General features: G+C 31.7%; 2 protein-coding genes across 2 annotated transcripts in view; one reads left to right on the top strand and one right to left on the bottom strand.

Annotated features, from left to right (window-relative positions):
• Nucleotides 1–5,984: 5,984 nt before the first annotated feature.
• LOC145837788 (cytochrome P450 26B1-like) lies at nucleotides 5,985–12,142 on the top strand. The gene is made up of 9 exons (XM_082945232.1): nucleotides 5,985–6,085; nucleotides 6,356–6,655; nucleotides 6,831–6,938; nucleotides 7,157–7,348; nucleotides 8,271–8,471; nucleotides 8,819–9,003; nucleotides 9,456–9,795; nucleotides 9,997–10,124; nucleotides 11,810–12,142. The coding sequence occupies exons 1-9, from the start codon at nucleotides 6,026–6,028 to the stop codon at nucleotides 12,021–12,023; spliced, it is 1,728 nt and encodes a 575-aa protein (XP_082801358.1). The 5' UTR covers nucleotides 5,985–6,025; the 3' UTR covers nucleotides 12,024–12,142.
• Nucleotides 12,143–12,438: 296 nt separating this feature from the next.
• The window catches only part of LOC145839171 (cytochrome P450 26A1-like), a 41,689-nt gene continuing 35,315 nt past the window's right edge, over nucleotides 12,439–18,812 (bottom strand). Inside the window, exon 8 of the mRNA XM_082946779.1 lies at nucleotides 12,439–12,825. Coding sequence (XP_082802905.1) covers nucleotides 12,439–12,825 — 387 coding nt within the window. The remainder of the gene's footprint in view (nucleotides 12,826–18,812) is intronic.

Below are 18,812 nucleotides of genomic sequence, written 5' to 3'. Positions count from 1 at the left end.
ATTTTTAATATTTAAAAAAAACAATGATACACTAACTTTTAGTTTCTGAAAAAAAGTATACTTGTAAATTTATTTTTGTTGTTAGTTTGTCTGATATTTGAACTATATGTTTAGTGTATATGTTTTAGTAATACTTAAAATCATTTAGATAAGTTTAACATACTTATTTTTGTAGCCCTTGAGTAAAGTTTAAAAACACACTTGTTTTTAAAGCATAGACTTTAGTATTTTTCTGTAACTAAATTGCTTGAGTTGTTTTAAACGGAGCTCTTTATAAAATAGTTGAACTAAGACTTTATTTTTGGTATTGAAAGTTTTTTGTGATTAAGAATGCTTATAAGATTATAAAAACTCAAATCTCTAGCAGTTAAAAAATTTGTAAAAATAGAAACATTAATTTAATACCTAAAAATTATAAATATAAGGGGTATATTCTAAGTTACTTTTGTAATTACATATGTTGCTCATAGTATTTTTATGTATCTAAATGTAGTTTTAAGTTTAAAAATTTTGCTTAAAATGTAATTCGTAGATTAAATAGTTTCAAAAGAACATTATTTCGTATTAAGTTACTTCAACAAATTAAGTCTTGTTAGCATTGAAATAATACAGTTCCATTGTTGTAGTACAACTTAAACTTTATTTAGTATTCAAACATTTTTTTTATTCTTTTATAAACAATTTATGCTTAATTTAAATCAAAAAAATTACTGATTGTATAAGATAACTGTATCTTTATTTGTTATTTTATGCTAAAGTTTTATATAGATCAAAATCATAACAACATTAAAATAGTTTTTCATCTACAATACAATTGTAAAACAGCGGTAACCTTGTTAGATAACATTTATTTATTCAAGTGTCTTAAACTTAAGTAAATATTATATTATACTTAAGTATGGCATTAATAAACAAAATATAAATTTAAAGTAGAAGTTTTATTTAATTTGTACTTTTCTTTAAACAAAAACAAAACTTTTTTTTCAAACTCTTTTGTAAACTTAACTGCCTTTTATGCCTAGTTAATGAGGCCTGATAAAGCTAATTAAAAATAAATCATATTTTCATAAGCATAATTGTTTTGTAATTAAAAGCTACTTAGTGTGAGTTTTAAAACTTGGTGATGGGCATAGAGTAGTCTTGAATTTTTTTTTGGATTTAGACTTTTACGGTCAAGTGATTCAAGAAAAGCGTTTTTATTTTAAACAATGAGCTTAGTTGTTTAAATAAAACGTATAAGTTGTTAATAGTTGTTGAATTTTTAACCAACGTAAGTCTAAGTTCTTTTTATTCCGTGTAGATTAAAAGTAATGATTTTTACGTTTAAAAAGTATGCTAACTATGTTAATGAAATTAGTAAAATAATAATAACATCATTGTACCATGAATGTTGTGAGGCATTCAAAAGTTATTTGACCGAAAAAATCTTAAGCTTAAAATATCCCACTAATTCCAATTGTATTATTGTTCTTTTGTCTGTTTCAAATGATGAAAAGCATTTGAAGGGAAATTTCAAAATGTTCTGAATAGTTCAGCCTTTGCACGTTTTGCATGAGTTTATATTGGGGTCATTTGCAGTTCATAAATGAGTTGTAGACATTTTTTATATAACTACGTTGTAAATGTTGTGATTATATGTTTAAAATGAATTCTTTTTTAGACGTGAATTCTAACATGTTATAACTGATTGAGAAAAAACTAGTTTTTCCAAAATATAGACTTAGAAACCGCTAAAATAAATATTTTTGTACTTTTGTTCAAACTTTTAGAAAAGTTTTTACAATCCAATGGTAAACATTTTTTAAGTTTTATTATAATTATTCAAAATTTATTCTTAAACAAACTAATTTATTCACAAAATTTAATTAAACAAAACACGAGTAAACTAAAGAAGCAATCAATATAAAACTAATCAAATTAAGCATAAAAACTAAAATAGATAATCAAAACAAAAATGGACTATTTAAAAATGTTAAGTGTAATTCTAGATCCTTTATCAGAACCTAGTTGGTGATTAAGTTTAGGTTTAATTATTTTAATCATAATAGCCTCTACTAATCCTAATAGTTTTTAATCTTAATAGTTTCTCAGTAAACCTTTAATATAATCTGGTTTTAACTTAAAAAAAGCTTAAAGCTCCTATGTCTAAAGATGTTTGTTAGATTTATTATAAATAAATATGTAAGTAGCGGAACTTTCTTTAGTTTTGAACAGTTGAAGGTAAATCAAAAGTAGATTTTAAAAATATTTGTTGTTATTAGCTAGAATTAAAAGTATTTAATATTCTTTTCGATTAAAAGCTTCGATCAAAAACAATAACCTTTTTATACACAATACTAGATTTTATATATAATATCAAAGCTACAAATTTAAAATACATCAACTCTACGCATATCGTATGTTGTAGTTCATGAATTTTAATTTATTTTAAGTCAGTTTTATAAAGTATTTTGTGCATGTTATCGTAGGTCGAAAGAACCAGTTTATTTTTTTCTAAATCCAACAGAAAGGTAAAATTGTTTTCGCTGAAAAATTGCCAAGAGATTATAAATAAAGCTGATACAGTTTAAAAACAATTTTTTTGGTTAAACTTGAAGTGACCTTTTCTTGAAAGTTCACCTTTTTACCGCGAATTGCTGACAACAAAAGAACAAAAACTTAACTTATCCTCTTAAAGCTCTTATGATAAATAAAGTAATGAAAAATTGCTAAGTAGTTTTACCTTGTATAGATTCGCGGTAAAACATTTTAGCTGTTTGAAATGTCCTTTTACTGTAAATGTCCTTTTATTGTAAATTATTACAACCGTAAGTATAACAAGTAAAATAATTTGTCAAAGTAGAGCTCTTTTAAATCTATAACTGACAAAAATTTTAATTAGTATACTTGAATTTTTGCTACAATTTTTTTCATAAAAAAAAACTTATATATTTAAAAAATATAAAATATTTTAATATTATTAAACATTTTTAAAAAAGCCTGACCACATAATGTTCATTTAAAACTTTATCTTTTAAGGTTTCTTTTAAATTCTTAAAAAAAAAGGATACAAATACTTTTACATAGTTTTCGTCATAATAAAGAAAAAAGTTATTTATTTTGGTAGTCGGAATATAATATATAATTATACTATACTGGTTACATTGCATATCGGTGTAGCACATCATAAGCAACAACAATATAAGTCTTTTATACTACATATACTATATAGGTATTAAATATAAGTTTAACAATTAACAATCTTTGTACTTAATCCCTAGTTCATCCACAAATTAACTCATGATCTATCATACAAACTTTTTAACACCAGCACATGAATAATTAAAATAAATAGTAATAAAATAATCAACTATACGATGAACCTTTAATAGTTTTTATATATCATGTACACAATAACCTTCACACTAATTTCTTAAGTTTCAACTCGACAATTTCTTCGTGAAAGTCACCAGATTAGCACCACAACAGCCCGTTCGTTCGCACCTCACAAAAGTCCAACTAACCCGAACTGGCGAACCTGCGCCGGCATCAACCCGCCGCGTTTTGTTCGAACGCGATAATTGGGTCATCGGGCCAGCTCGCGGTGACGTCACAAAGACCGCTGCGAGTTCACCGAAAGTTCAAGCACGCCGCCGATCGCGCCAACGCCTTTTGATCTTTTCCAGCTTCTTTGTAACTGCCGCGGCAGGCCGATGGTCGCCGTACGTAAACAATCATCGTGTTTACGTGTTTGTGTTGGAAAATTTTGATATTTTTTTTGGAAATTTTGTTTTGTGTTTTTTAGGAGTTCAGTCAGGCTGACAACCTATTACGGTCAGTTGTGATCTTTTTGTAAGAACAATACTGTTTAATGACCGAAAAAGCTCACTGAATTAAACTCAAAATTTGCCGCTTAAGTTAGTGATGTTATTTAGAGTTATTTTTCAGCTGTATATTGTTTAGATTTTCGAGTATTTAATGCTTTTGTTATGAGCTCAACCAGCAGTTTATTTTTTTTTATAAAGTGGTGTGCAATGAACTTTTTTATGTTTATGCAAGAAAGTATCCGCCTAATGACATCAAAAAAAAAAACTTTGCAAACGACTTGAAGATAGCTTACATAAGTGGTTTTCAACTTATTAGTTTTCAAGTTTAGCAGTATTTTTTTTTTCATTTGAAAAGAGAAAAAACCGGCCTTGACCCGAAATTGACTTTTTAGCAACAAGATAAAAGTTCAGCGAATTGACATGAGAATGTTAGGCGAGCAAATAGGTTGCAAACACAAATAAAAAAGTTCAAACCGAGTGGCAATGTGCGGTGTTTGTTTTAACTTGTGTGTTGCTAATAAAAAATAGTTGTTTAAACTTGAAGCTTACGAGCTTTGCGGCGGCCTTGTTGGTTTTAATTAAAACTGACGCTTTAGTTTTAACATTGAAAGTGTGTTGTGAATTTGTGCTTGATTCTTGTGGTAGATTTTGCAAAAACTAAAACGGAAAACTCATAAACTGTACGTGTGTTACACGTTTGAACTTGACAAACGTTAAATGTCACATTTTAGACACAAAACTTAAACTTAATAACATCTCATGTCAAACATTTAACCAAAACAGATTAAAGTGGCTAATACAGCTGTTTTGATAATTTTCAAAAACAATAGTAAAATATAGTAAAACTTGTTTTTTTTTTATACAGTTATTTCTACAATGGTTAATAAGTTATAAGCTAAAAAATAAAATTTGTTTCAACACTTGTTTTTCACACAAAAAAGTCACCTCCTTACACTTATTAAGTTATTTTTTCCATCCGAACAATTTTCCCGTCCGATTACTTCTACTTGGCCACGGGTCAACAATCGCGCCGCGCTACTGCCTTCACAGTTCAACGAAAGTTCACCGTTGAAATTTCAACAAAACAACCGAAATTGCTGCGGTTTCTGCGCGCGCGTGCCTCGAAAACTTCCGCGGTTCAACCTCTCCTCGGCCTCTTCAAACGACGACGCGTCGCAAATCTTCAGCAAATCCGCTTCTTCTTCCTTCTTAGAGGTGTTTTTCAACGCGAAGAGCCCGGAGCCGATGCCAGAAGAAAGCTTTTGTTTTGGCGTGACGTCACAACTCGCTTTGAAAGTGTTTTTTTCGAGACGCGTCGCCAGAAACGAACGCGCGCAAATTTTTGTCCCTGGTCACCGAGAGGACAACCGTCTTGAAAGCGGCCGCGTCGCTGAGATACATAATGACAGGCGCAGCGAAGATCTGCGAGACGATAAGGAGAAGACGCGGCTTGCAGAGATGCAGTGAAATTCGAAGCGAGAGGTCAATGGACTTTCAGGTAATTTCGCCTCAAATGCTGTTAAAGCGCTTGACCGCTTGAACTTTGGTTTGCAGTTCATTGCAGCAAACTTCTTTTGTGGATATTGGGTTTAATGGGCTTATAAACAACAATAAACAGTTAAAGCCGCTTAAGTTACTGTAAACAGATATATATTGAAAGTTTGCGAAAAGTTTAAGGTGATTTATTTGTTTACACTTCATTTGGCTTGAACTCTTGCAGCAGCTGTTTTCGTTTTTCAGCGGCAAATAGTTTCGCGGGTCACATCCAGTTCAGGATCCCGTCGCAGCAGAAAAAGTTCGCTCAAAGGTCGCAAAGACTCAAATTTTTTTCGAACGAGAGGTGGCCGAGAGGGCAGGCTGTCAGGTAGAAGGGACACGGGGCGAAACTTTGAAAAAGAGAGAGAGAGAGAGTGAGAGAAGTAGGAGAGTGGAAAAGTTCACCGGCTAAATTACTACTGCACGCGCCAATAGATAACGAGTGAAGTTTAGTAGTAAGCTGAGTGCGAGAGAAGCGAGAAAAAATGCTGGCAAGTTGAAAAAGAGACGGTTTAGTAGCTGTAGTTAGCAGATGACTGTGTTTTTACAGCGTAACAGTCCGGCTTTGTTTTTGTTAAAATTTATTTTTTTTTTATTGGACTTTGATACGATGTTTTGAGTAATTTCATGATATTTTTATTCAAGGTATTTTTTAAATTTTAAAGTTAGTTTATAAACAAATTATGGAGGTATCTGTTATTGAAAATGATGTTCTTTTAGGCATATCACAGCAAGATAGCCTGGTGGGTAAACAGAAGATTATATATGATTACTTATTCAATGTTTTGAAATATAACTATATTTATTTAAGATTATTTTATTATATTTTTTTAATGAAAGAAGTATTTATATATTATGAATATTCAGTAACTTTAAGCAAGTTTGTTTTAACCTAACCTACTCTTTTATTTACTAAAATTAACTTTTACTATATTGTTTACAGAGTATTTAGAACCAAATAGAACTCCATGAAAAGTTGAAAACTTATGAAATTGATAAATTTTTTTTTCTAGATTGAAGAAAATCGCGACATGACTCTACTCAACAACGGCAGCAACTTCACTCATCCCGACCAATCAGCGTCCAGCATTCATCCCCTCCTTCACGTCTTCTTCCTCATCACCGACCTCATGTCCTGGTCCTCCTTGCTGACCTCACTCGTCCTCTACCTGCTGATGTGGCCCTTGTACGTCCTGTACATCGACCGGTCCGCGGAAGACAAGAGCGCCCCGAAAGAGGTTCAAGATTTGCCGGTGCCCCCCGGAAGCTACGGTCTTCCCATAATAGGGGAAGCCCTTTCCTGGATGATACAAGTAAGAGTGCGAGAAATGATCTTTAAAGCTTTTCGGATTGTTCAATGTTTGAAAAGACGTTTTAAAACATATCTAATACTTTATAAAGTTTTCTAGACTAATTTAGTTCTGGTTGTCGGAAATTTTGAGACCAAGGTATTAAAAATCAGTTTTAAATGTACAAAATATTTTTCAGGGTGCCAATTTCAATCGGTCCAGGAGGAAATTGTACGGAAACGTTTTCACCACCAACGTCCTTTCAATTCCCATCGTAAAGCTGACCGGCCACGAGTATGTGCAAAAGGTAACGGTTTATAGAAAGTTAAGTATAAATGTTCAGTTCTTATAGGCTTTGCAAATAAAAGTACAACAAGTAGTAAATATAACCAAGAGTAATGTTGAGCCAAGCAAAAAAAATACTGTTTTACTTATTTACATATTCTACTATACGATTAATAAAAAACAAACTTCAATTTGTATGCAAAGTGTAACACTAAGTACCAACTGTTTTCTTGTTTTCAGATATTACTGGGCGAGCACACTTACGTCAGCTCAGTGTGGCCGCAAAGCGTCAGGGACTTGCTGGGCGCCAACGGTTTGGTGAACAGCCGGTCGCAGGTGCACAGTTTCAAGAGGAAAGTGAGCAGCAAGGCGTTCACACCGGACGCCCTCGACAGCTACTTGGTGGCGATGAAGAAGATCACCGACGAAAAGGTTAATAGTTTCCTCTATCGTCTTTACTGCTGTGAACGCATGCGTAATTTACTTTTTAAATCTAAATGCATAAAAATAGAATGAACCTTTGCTAGATCATAGTTTCCTATTATGTCTCGAGCTGTGAAAGACATACAGCCGTTTCCAATAATTGTTAAAAAAAAGTATACATCAAATTTTTTTTTTTAGTTTATAGTTTCCTCAATTGTTGCGCTCAAGAAGGTCTACAGCCGTTTTTGTTATATTATTTTTGAGTTTTAATATATTTATGGAATGCTTATTTCGGTTAACAATTTCCTGTTTTTAGACGCACCAAAACTGCTATAAACTGCAACCGTTTCCGTTATTTTTTTAAAATCAAAAATGTGGTTATTTTTGTCTATAGCTTCCTGTTGTTAGACGAGCCAAAATAACTGTAACCTGCGACCGTTTTACTTCTTAAACTACTTTTTACAACTGACTTATATTAGAACTTTTTATTTATTTATTTATTTTTATATCATTGCTAAAGTGTTAGTTAATATTATTAATAAAAAACATTTTACACTGACATTTTGATTTTAACAAAAACATAATACACAATGTGAATCTGATACTAGTTTACAACACGGTTTAAAGTATGTGCTAACTACTTTAAATATTTTAAATGTTTTCGGTCCAGTATGCAAATAAGGGTAATACATAATCATAGCAAACTGTCAACGATCAATCATTAAGCAATCTGACAAAAAAATGTTCTGGTACGAAATAAATTATACGCGTTACGTTCATAAAGAGCCAAACATTGATCGTTTATTTTTTGTTCGCTTGTTTAAAAAAGTTTAGAAAACTTTAACTTTAAAAGAAAACGATTTTTTGTAATCTCGACCAACGTAGACTTACACGATCGTAGATCAACTTGCTAATGTTCAATGTTCGACAGATCAGCCTCCTAGCAACGTACGAGCAGCCGCAGCCAATTTACAACCACATGCTTCGACAGACGTTCGAAGTTGCGGTCAACGCACTGCTGGGTCTGCAGGTCACCGACAAGCACCATTTGGACCAACTGTTCACCAACTTCAACGCTCTGGTCAACAACATTTTCTGCGTGCCAAAGCTGCCCTTCTTCGGCTACGCAAAAGTGAGCTTTTTTAAATGTTTTAAAAAATTGAAGTTTTCGAGAAAAAAACTAACATCTTATTTTGAAAGCGTAATTAACAGTTCTTTATCATTAAAAAAAAATTAGCACTCTGAAGAAAAACGATTAGTAGTAAACGTTATTTTAAGTTGAAGACTTTTATAGCATATTTAATATAAATGTAAGCTTTTAAACTTTAATTGCCGCCAAAAACCAATATATGTTACGTCACAATATTTTAACGGCTGTTCTAACCTCACAAACATTTTAAAGTTCAAAAACCGACGTATGACTCAAACTCTGCTTTTATATAATGTATTATTTCTAAAGCTAATCAATACTGTTTCTAGGGCATGGCGGCCAGAAAGACCCTGATGCGACTGCTCCATGATTTGATACAGAAAGTAAAGAAGACTGCCAGTGAAGATTTACAAAAGTTAGACATAAACGACGACGAACAATTGAAGAAGTATGTTAAGTCCGGAAGGGGAGCCATCGACATTATACTGCGGGAGAAGATGGTGCAAAAAATCAAGTCAGTTCTATTTTAGTAACTTTAATAAGTTTGTGTGAAAACAAATGCTGGTGCTTCTAGTTTTGTTTTCGGCTAAAACTTTACTGTTACGAAACTTTGTGTTTACTAAAACACAATAAGCTACCGGCAATTGTTTTTGAAGTTTTTATAAAACTATTTAACTTTATAAAAAGTTTCATATTTCCACTTTATAGCTTATCTAAAGTCTAACTTATCTGGGAAAAAGAACTTATGTTTTTTTTTTCTTTATAAAACAATAGCTTGATAACAATTTTAGCTGACTAAAATTTCCTAACAAAGTTAACTCAATCAAAAAATATAACTTCCTTAACTAAATTAAGTATGAAAGTCAACTCAACCAAAAAACTCTTTAGCAACATCAGTTCGTATTTTTAACCAAAGCAAAAGTAATAAGCTCTGATTTTTTTAACCAATCAAATTCCTTCACACAGAAACAAGAACCAATCGGAAGAGATGCAGATCAACGACCTCACGCTGAAGGACATGGCCATAGAGCTGATGTTCGCCGGCTACTTCACCTCCGCCTCCGCCATCACCTCCTGCGTAAGGATGCTCTCCTTGCACACGGACGTGTACCGGAGGTGTGAGGAGGAGCTGGCGGAGTTCGGCTTCCTCAACAGCGACATGTCGCTGCCCGCCGACCCGACTGAGGTCGACAGGTGCACGATAAGCAAAATGAAGTTCCTGGACAAAGTGGTGAAGGAGACGCTGAGGATCAGGCCGCCGGTGCTGGGGGCTTACAGGAGGGCCATCAAGACCTTCCAAGTTGGGGTGAGTTTAAAACATATAAAAGTAATTAAAAACAATTATAAAGGTTATGGGTGTCAAAAAAAAATCGAGTCAAAATTAAGGAGAAAGATTTGAGAAACTGTGGATAAAGTCAAATCAAAAAAATGTTGAAATCCTTATTTTCGAGTTTTTTGAATTCAGGCGCTAAGTTTTACAAAAAAGATAAACCGTGCCAACTTTCAGAACTACAAGATTCCAAAGGGCTGGTACGTCATCTACAACATCCGGGACACGCACGAGTACGAATGCGGATCCAACGAGCCCGAGTTTGATCCGGAAAACTTCGAAGAAAACAAAGAAAAGCGGTTTAGGTGAGTTGAAAAATCTAAAATAGTGACTTAAACTAAACACAAAAAAAATTAAAAACACAAAAAACTTTCAAAGTTTAGAGTTTTAGAAAAACAGTTAGAAAACAAAAGTTTTCTTTTACACAAAAAAAAGCGCGTACAAGTTTTTTTTTTCACCACAATAAGTCGAAAGGTCACCGCGATAATAACGAGCGTAATCGCGCCGATTATTCGGAGCTGAGTATAAATAATTGCCTCGGTTAAGCGATCAGTCAACGGTGAAAGGGTGACCTCCAGGTGAACTCTGTCGGCACACGTGCCCGCACTTTCTCTCTAAGATGAGGGCATGTTTTTTTAATTAAAAAGTGATACACGCGCGCTTGTTTGAAGATTAGTTTCAATTGAATACTTTCGCTTTCGTGTTCTGCCTGCGTTGTGCTTGCGAGGTTAAACTTTGATTGACCCGCGCTTTATAAGCTATGTACACAAATGAAGTCAGTCGAAGGAAACTTGCATGCAAGCTTTAGGTTTTTTCCACTTTTAAAAGCAATTTAATGTTTTAAACTGATAGAGTATCTATAAAATGTTAAAAGATGTACAAGATGATCAATTGTTTATGCTAAGCTTAAAAGTTGTGTATGGTGAAAGTTTTTATAACAAAGTTCGTTACTTAACAAAAAGAGTTTAGTATTATACATAAAAGAAACTTTAAGCTTATATAAGAGTTTGTTTTAAAATACTATGGTACTACACTCTGATATAACATTAGTCAGTTGTTTTATTTCCCTGTAAAACTATATTAATTTGAGCTTAGATGATATGTTTAAATATTTCTTTAACTTGGTTTTAATTTATGTCTACTTTATTTAAAAGTAACATGTACACAAAACAAAACAAAACCCGGTATACACGTGTTCTGCTTGTATACTTAAAATTATTTAAACTAGTAAACTTTTTAATTCTAAAAAGTTTAGAACTTTGTGTAAGTACAAAACAGCATACTAGTAGTAAAGTTTATTAAACACGCTTTATTTTAAACATATTTTTTTTAAATAGATTTGTTTTTTTTTTAAATGTTTCAGTTAAGTAGTTAAAGCAATCACCATTCTAAATAACTGACTCATGTCCTTAAAACTTTATTCTTAACTTTTCAACAGGCTCTATTTAATCAAAAATTATTCAAATGTGTTTTGAAACCAAAATAATAAAATTTCAAAAATACCAAAGCTTAAGTTGTAAAAAAAAGCATATGTTTTCAATAAATTACAAAACATTGAATGAATAGAAGCGTAAAGAGTCATTTTAGAAAAACTGTAAAAAAATGTTCTACCTTAAAACATTGTTCAGAAAATTGTCGTACATTTACAAAAAATTAAGTAAAAAAGCAGTCAAAACAAGAACAATCTTTGCGTTTTCATTCAAAAAAATTTTTTACAAAATACTTAAACAAAAAGCAACTGTTATTACATCGCAGAAATAGTAAATAAACATGTAAAGTTTCAAAAAATACTTTTGGTCTTATCAATAAATTTAATAGACATTATTCATAAGCAATTTTTAAATAGAAAAATATAAAAAGCATTTCGAAAGGTCGCTAAAAACATGTTTGGTTATTTCATACACAACAACAGTAGTTATTGACTTACTAACTAAACAGCTGTACCTTGACCACTAAAATAAAAACTAACCGTATTATGACGTCACAACAGCTACCTGCCGTTCGGAGGGGGGCCGCGCACGTGCATCGGCAAGAAGTACGCCCAGCTGCTGATCAAGGTGACGGTGATCAAGTTCCTCATGACGCACTCGAGGTCGGAGGTCAGGAGCTCCTTGAAGGACAAGCACATCCCGACGTTGAGACCCGTGGACGGGTTGCCGTTGAAACTGACTCGCAGGCGGAAGAGGGAACAAGAGCAATCATAGACACTCACAACAGCTTGTTTTATGCCTTTTTTTCAAAGCTTTCCTTTTTTTTATGTTTTTTTTTTTTAATTTGCGTATAGTTTTGAAAAATACCTCAAGTTTTGTTTAAGGATGGTATGATCAATGAAATTTTGGATAATTAAGTGTTTTTTTTTTTTTTATGAGACATAAAATTAAAAATAGATAATTTTATTTTGTTACAAATAATAAAGTTTCTAAAAAAACAATGTGCTGCTTTTTTACGCTACTTTTTATTTAACTTGTTTTTTTACAATTTCTCTTATCCGTCCTCGACCTTTTCGCATCTTTACTTTTTACTTGTTGACTGCAAAAATTTATTAAAGTGTCCGTTTTCCAGCAGCGAACTATAAAAAAACAATAAAAAACAAAAAAATCAAAAAAGTTGTTTTATGTCTTAAAACTTTTTCCCGGTCACGCTGACCCTAACGCTCTTGTGGGGTTTGGTCATCGGGGCGCCGACTATCCTCAGCGGAGTGGACAGCCGCACGTCGCACGTCCTCACCAGCTCGAACAGCAGGATCCTGAGGAAGAGGAGGCCGTAGTTCTTCCCGGCGCACATCCGGGCTCCCCGGCCGAACGGCACGTACGCGTACGGGCTCGCGTTTCCCGCGCATTTCCGGTCGCGACATTTCGGCGTTTTTCCGCTCCGGCACGGGCAGTGGAAGTACTGGTCCGGGTCGAACTGGCACTCGGGTCCGTCCTGCAGCACGCGGCCCGACTCGTGCTCGTGGGTCAGCCGGATGCTGTACATGACCTGCCACCCCTTCGGCACCTGGTATCCCTGAAAAAAAAAGTAGATGTAATTTTTGATTCTGCAGTCCTCAAGGAACACGGTATCCCTGAAAATAAATAGTTTCTTGAGCTTTTAAAATAAATTACAGCATTTTTTATGCAGCCGTTATAAGAAGGACTTTTCTATTAAAAAAGTTGATTTTAAAGTTGCTTGCTGTCTTTAAGATAAATAAGTTTTAACAACAAGTTGGCATAAATATAGAGCTTGAAAGAGAATTCAAAGGCACTTAAAAAATTTTAATCGAATTTTTTAAATACGCATTCCTTTACAAATCTCACAACCATTGTCAAAGATAATTGTTATAAATAGAACTTGTGTTTCAAAACTTTATACATGAAGGAGTAAGTATCAAAAATCCTTTTTGAAAGTTTCAAAGCTGTTAAATGTTTTTATTTTCAAGTATCTAAAAGCCCTGTTAAAAAAGTTGCACGTTATAACAATTAGTGCGACTTTATAGAATTTGTGAACATAAAAAAATATTTTAAACTAATAATTTTTTTTAATTTCACTTGTTTTATTTATTAGCAAAAAATGTTTGTTTTTGAAGTCTATTTCTTGAAAATTTTAAATGAATAGAGTGTAGGTCTAAAAGTGTAACTTGAGAGCATCTGTTTGGCCATACTCACTTAAAACAATATTTAAAACGATAATTTACCTCGAATAAAAATTAATCTGGTTGAAAATTTAAATTTTCACTTAAACCCTTTCACCCATAATCAATTATGCACTACGCAACTACGCTCGATAGTTTATTAAATCTATAAGAAGTTTGCGATGATAATTGCGATTTAACAGCGGATTACGTCGGATGCACGGGCTGATGTGCAAGTTTAATGCACCTGCAGCACAAATCACACCTGCTTTGATAATCACATAAAATTTTCAAGGTCTGCGTTTTCGGTATCGGAAATTATGAGGGTTCATTTTCAAGCTGTATTGAAAACGCTCATGACTTCGTGTCAAAATTTCTTAAAGAATCACTGTTCGCCAAAGCTAAACTTTGCTTACTTTAGTTTTAAAGTGGTCATTGAAAACAAAGTAAAGTTTTAGCTAAGGTAAACAGTGATATTTTGGTAATTTTAATTCGTTTTCTGTTAAAAATATATTGTAAGTGGAAAAATGTGTCAAACTTTTTTTTGACAGAATCTGTAAAAAAAGTATACATTATGCAAGTAGTTTTTAGGAAAATAAAGTAAACAAAGTTTCAAGTTATCAAAAAGCTATTTTCAGCTTTTCCATCAGATATACCAATAAAAAATCCGCAGTGTTAAGAACAGGAAGTTTTGAGACTATCACCGCAGTTAATGGCGAATTAAACTTAATTCAACCTCAATTAAAATAAGAGCTGGACTTTTGATATTCATTAGTTCAAAGTATGATACCTTTTCATTTTCGCTTAATGTTTCATTATTTGAAGTATTAAAAAATAAGAACTGAATCTAGCTGAAAGTAACGTCGTTTGTGCTAATCAAATTAATCTGATAAAATAAAAGCGCTTCAATTTAAAGCTGTTCTAAATTTAATTGAAGTGTTTTTTCCGCGTGCGACGGTTTTATCGATTTGTTAGATTACTTAATTTAATAAAAGAGCTATTTTTAGTATCTTTATGTAAAAGTTCTATTAAAGTTCAACCTTTGAGGAACCGATGACTCATAAATTATCCGGAAACTTATAAACTTTTAGCAGTTGTGAACTTGTTTTTTGTTTTTGTAGTAAGAAAGCTTAAATTTAATTAACTATTTAGAGTAGTTTTTATTTTTCAACAAAGTATTTTAAGCCTGGTTATTCTTGTTTATGAAAAAAACAACGTTAAAAGATCTAGTAAAGCTGTTATGGAAACAAAACTTTATATATTCACAATGTATATGTATCTAAAGAAATTTTAAACACAGTTAAGTTTTTCGAAATTCTTTAGTCATAACTTCAAGTTATTGAACCACATGTTAAAAACTACAAAAGAACAAATTATTTGAAAAAAAAATTCGAAAAACGTGTGTAAATATGTTGTTGGGCGGATTAAGCTTTTTTCATTGGTCAGTTGACATTTGAGTGCACTTGAAACTACTTATGCAGGCCAATAAAATTTGCATGCACAATCAGAAAAATATCAGAAAAATTGCTTAAAACACGCTCATTATCAATATGTTACTTGAATATTAAACTGATATTAAAAAGCACTTATTCGAATTTGATTAGTCAAGTGCGATTGATAACAGTTGAGATAATCTTAGCTAATCAGATAAAACCATTTTTATCAATGAACATGATTTTATAATATAGGCTTCCGTGCATAGTTCAATATATCATGCTGACAGCTTCGTTGTTTTTAAGCCGTTCGCTAATTGAATATAATTAAGAAATAAATAAAAACACTATTAAGCATATTTCAAGTGTGCATGAAACCAATTGTTTATAATCAATCAAAAAAAACTGAAAATAAACTTGTAATCCAGGGCTTCCCAAACTCATTTTTCAAAATCGCCCATTTGGCAGATATTTAAAATGCAACCGACCCTTCACTAAAGCTCGCCACTTTACTATTTAGTTACCCAGTAACCTTTTCGGTTCAATATCGCCCACTTTAGAAGTTTTGGTACAAATGCGGTACTGTCCCACGATCATTGTAGGTTAAACATTTTCACTGAAATATTTTACAGAAAAAATACTATCAATTACATTCTAAGTATTTATGTTTATAATTAATCAACAGATTCAAACAAACTTCTTAACCAGGGCTTCCCAAACTAATTTTTCACAATCACTTAAAAAATCCTAAAAAACGATCGCCCTTCCACTGTTTAGTTACCCATTTATTTTCCAGTCGCAACATAGTTCCTGCAAACCGTGTGGCGTGATTGCAGTCCCGCATTGTAGGTCACACATTTAAATTTACACAAGCGCAAGTTTGCGGTATTCGCAAACAAAACAATTCGTGACAACGGCGGCCTCTCACGGGTTGCTTAAGTGGCCACTCGGGCCGATGCACAGATCGGCGAAAAATCGATACGACAACTGCGAGTGCGCTCAATTCGCATTCTTGCTGGGGCGGAGCGATGTCTCACGCCGAACTTCAAAGATTTTTGCTTTTGTTTTTTTAGTTTGGTTGAAAAATTTCTTGAATAGCAGACGCAACGTAAACTCGAACAAACACTGTTTGATGGTTTTTGTTAAACTTTTTTTCCGTAAAAATAGTTTTTTTTTAATTTTAAAAGAAAATATAGTTTCCTTACAAAAGCAGTTATTAAAACACCTTTAGGTAAAATATTTGAAAAAAAAAGTTAAAGATTTAATGAAGTTTGTTAAATGTGGTTGTATATAATAGTACTAAACGATCAAAACTATTAAAAACAAGTTTGATTACAACGTTTATAATAACAAATGTCAAACAAATATTAAAAATTTCTAATTTATTTTATGAAACTGTTATAAGTTAATCTGCAGGTAGTATATGGCAGAATGCTTCTGTAATCTACATAAATTTAAACTAAATTTTAAACTTTTTGAAAAAAGTAAGAAACAAAACTTTTAGTAACTTTGTTATAAATAGTAATCACACAGAGTAGTAAATACAAAACTTTTTATCGTATAGTAAAGTTTTTATAAAGTAACACATAACCAACAAAATTTAAAACTAATGGTTGTAATTGACTATGTGTAATTCAAGTAGTATAAGAAATACTAACACGAGTAAAGAAGCCTAAATATAGTAAACCAAAATTATAGCACTTTTTTTTCAAAAAATAAAACTAAAATAACTTATTTTATTTCAAAGGTTTTAAATGCCATTTTTTATAATTTTCAATGTTTTAAATACATCAAGTAAGCGAAACAATGCTAATCTTGTAAAATTCCTGACTTTTTCACTTTACTTTAACTAAACTTTGATCAAACCTTAAATGAATTTAAACCAACCTTAGATTAACCAAAACAAGAAGTATTATTTCAAGTTCATTGAACAGTAACGTAATATCTTAATACTTTTATTATACAGCACTTTTCAAATGTTGTCAAATGAAGTATTTGCTTAACACTAACCATAAGTCAACTGTAGATAAACAGTGTAATCGTTATGAAGGTTTTAAGTGTTTTATCGCTACAAGCCCTGATAACGATTTATGATTAATTTACTAATTAGTCAGTATTCAGACTCATAAAATTTGTTCTAAAACAAAAGACATACTTGATAAGCTTTTTTTTATGCAGGAACTAAAATACTTTTTTTAATTAAGTTTTGTAAATAGAGCTGATTAAGTAGGGTTTATCTAACTTTAAAATATTATAATTTAATGTTTTTATAGTTAGAACAAAACAGTTGCACATATACTTCAAAAGTTGTGTCATGAGTAAAATTTGTTTGAAACATTTTCAAGTATAAAAACAATAACTTTAACAACCTATGTAATATTTAGGTTTATGTATTAGTTTTTATAAAAAATTAGCAAAAACTTGGAACACTAACTTTAGTAGCTGTAAATGTTTATTTGTGAGAAATTTATAAACATTAAAAATTAAAAGCTTACTCTTAAAATTAAACAGCTTATAAAACGTTTACACAAAATCTAGGAGTCAGTTTTCAAATGAAAGCAATAAAACAAACTCAGGTAGTAATTTATACAGCCTAAAAAATAAAAACAAAGATAAGAAACACCGGTATGACTGATTTTCACATAAGAAAGTAATATATTAGCTGCGAATGAATTTGTAAACTGTTGATTTATTATAGTCAAACAAGTATTTTTCAAACTAATGATATAACCTAAGGTCAAATGGAGTTTGTTTGCATTCAGAAAAGTTAACAACACGACAAATGTTTGCCTAACAGTAACGTATTTTCAAATAAAGTTAACAATAAAAATGATAAATAAATTTAAAGGTTAAGTTAGCTTCACTACAATATTAGCAAGTTCATCAACTAAAACTTTGAGATACTGTTTATAGAAATTATCAAGCAATACAAGAACTACGGTAGTTAAAAAAATGTAATTACCACTTTTTTTTACTCATTATCAAAAAAGGAAACATATATGCTAATCTGGGTTTTTCTTTGTTTGTGTTGTTTCGTAATGCCAATATTTTGTAATATGTACTCTAAGGTGTTTGTTTTAATTTCAAGCTCGTGCTATTGACGTAACTTTACCAATAATTTCTACAATTTTGCAATGTGATAACGAAAACTTATACAATTTCACAAAAAAAAAACTCGAGAAAACACTATTTTCAGCGCAGCAAAACAAACACGAGTTTTCAGCAAAACAAATTTGCCAGTTCAAAAGGTTCTGTTTGGCCACTTTTGGTGTCATAAAAAAAGAAGTTGAGGCACACCACAGGTGAAACGCCGGTCAAACAAATAAGAAAATATGATAATCAGTTAATTACACAATTAGCCCGCATGACCTGTGTCGCAAACTTGTGTTTTTCGTGACCTCATTACGTAAAGTCAGTGTTTGTTTTGTCGTTGGAAATTTTTTTCATGTGTGTTTATGTTATACAAGGCAAACTTTGAAAGTATTTCGCAACCCGGGTGTTATATGAATGTTGTGTTTAACAGCAATAAACTACTTTGTTTGTTTTTAAGCAAATTGTCTTCTATTAATAAAAAATAAAACAAATATGAAAAAGAAAATTTTATACTAATTTATTTAATAATAATTAGTTTTAAGAAAATTCAAAGCAAGTTTTTTCAATCGATTTAAGTACGACTCTTTAATTAAATACTTTTACAAGTTTTAATTTAAAATTTTAAAAAGTGATAAAAGTGTACGAAGTATTTCATAAGTCAAACTCTATGTTTCCTCAAAGTCATTTTGCATATTGTGAACTTTTTAAAAGCACCAAAGTCACATGTGGCCATTTGAAAAGCAGTTCGAACTTACTACGGCACAACGCCGCGGTGAGCTTGTTTTCGCCGCAAAAAGTTTATTTTGCTAATTAAAAAAAAACTTTTCTACAGTTCAACTCATTACCGAATAAAAACC

This window comes from Thalia democratica, chromosome 6, assembly GCF_965202585.1.
Source record: "Thalia democratica chromosome 6, ktThaDemo2.hap1.1, whole genome shotgun sequence".
Taxonomy (NCBI): domain Eukaryota; kingdom Metazoa; phylum Chordata; class Thaliacea; order Salpida; family Salpidae; genus Thalia; species Thalia democratica.
Note: the sequence above shows the minus strand (reverse complement) of the source record. Positions and strands in the feature narration are given on the sequence as shown.

Coding starts and splice junctions, on each gene's coding strand:
- LOC145837788 (XM_082945232.1), top strand. CDS start 6,026: ATGGAGGTATCTGTTATTGAAAATGATGTTCTTTTAGGCATATCACAG. Junction 6,939..7,156: donor GCCACGAGTATGTGCAAAAG/GTAACGGTTTAT, acceptor TCTTGTTTTCAG/ATATTACTGGGCGAGCACAC. Junction 8,472..8,818: donor CCTTCTTCGGCTACGCAAAA/GTGAGCTTTTTT, acceptor TACTGTTTCTAG/GGCATGGCGGCCAGAAAGAC.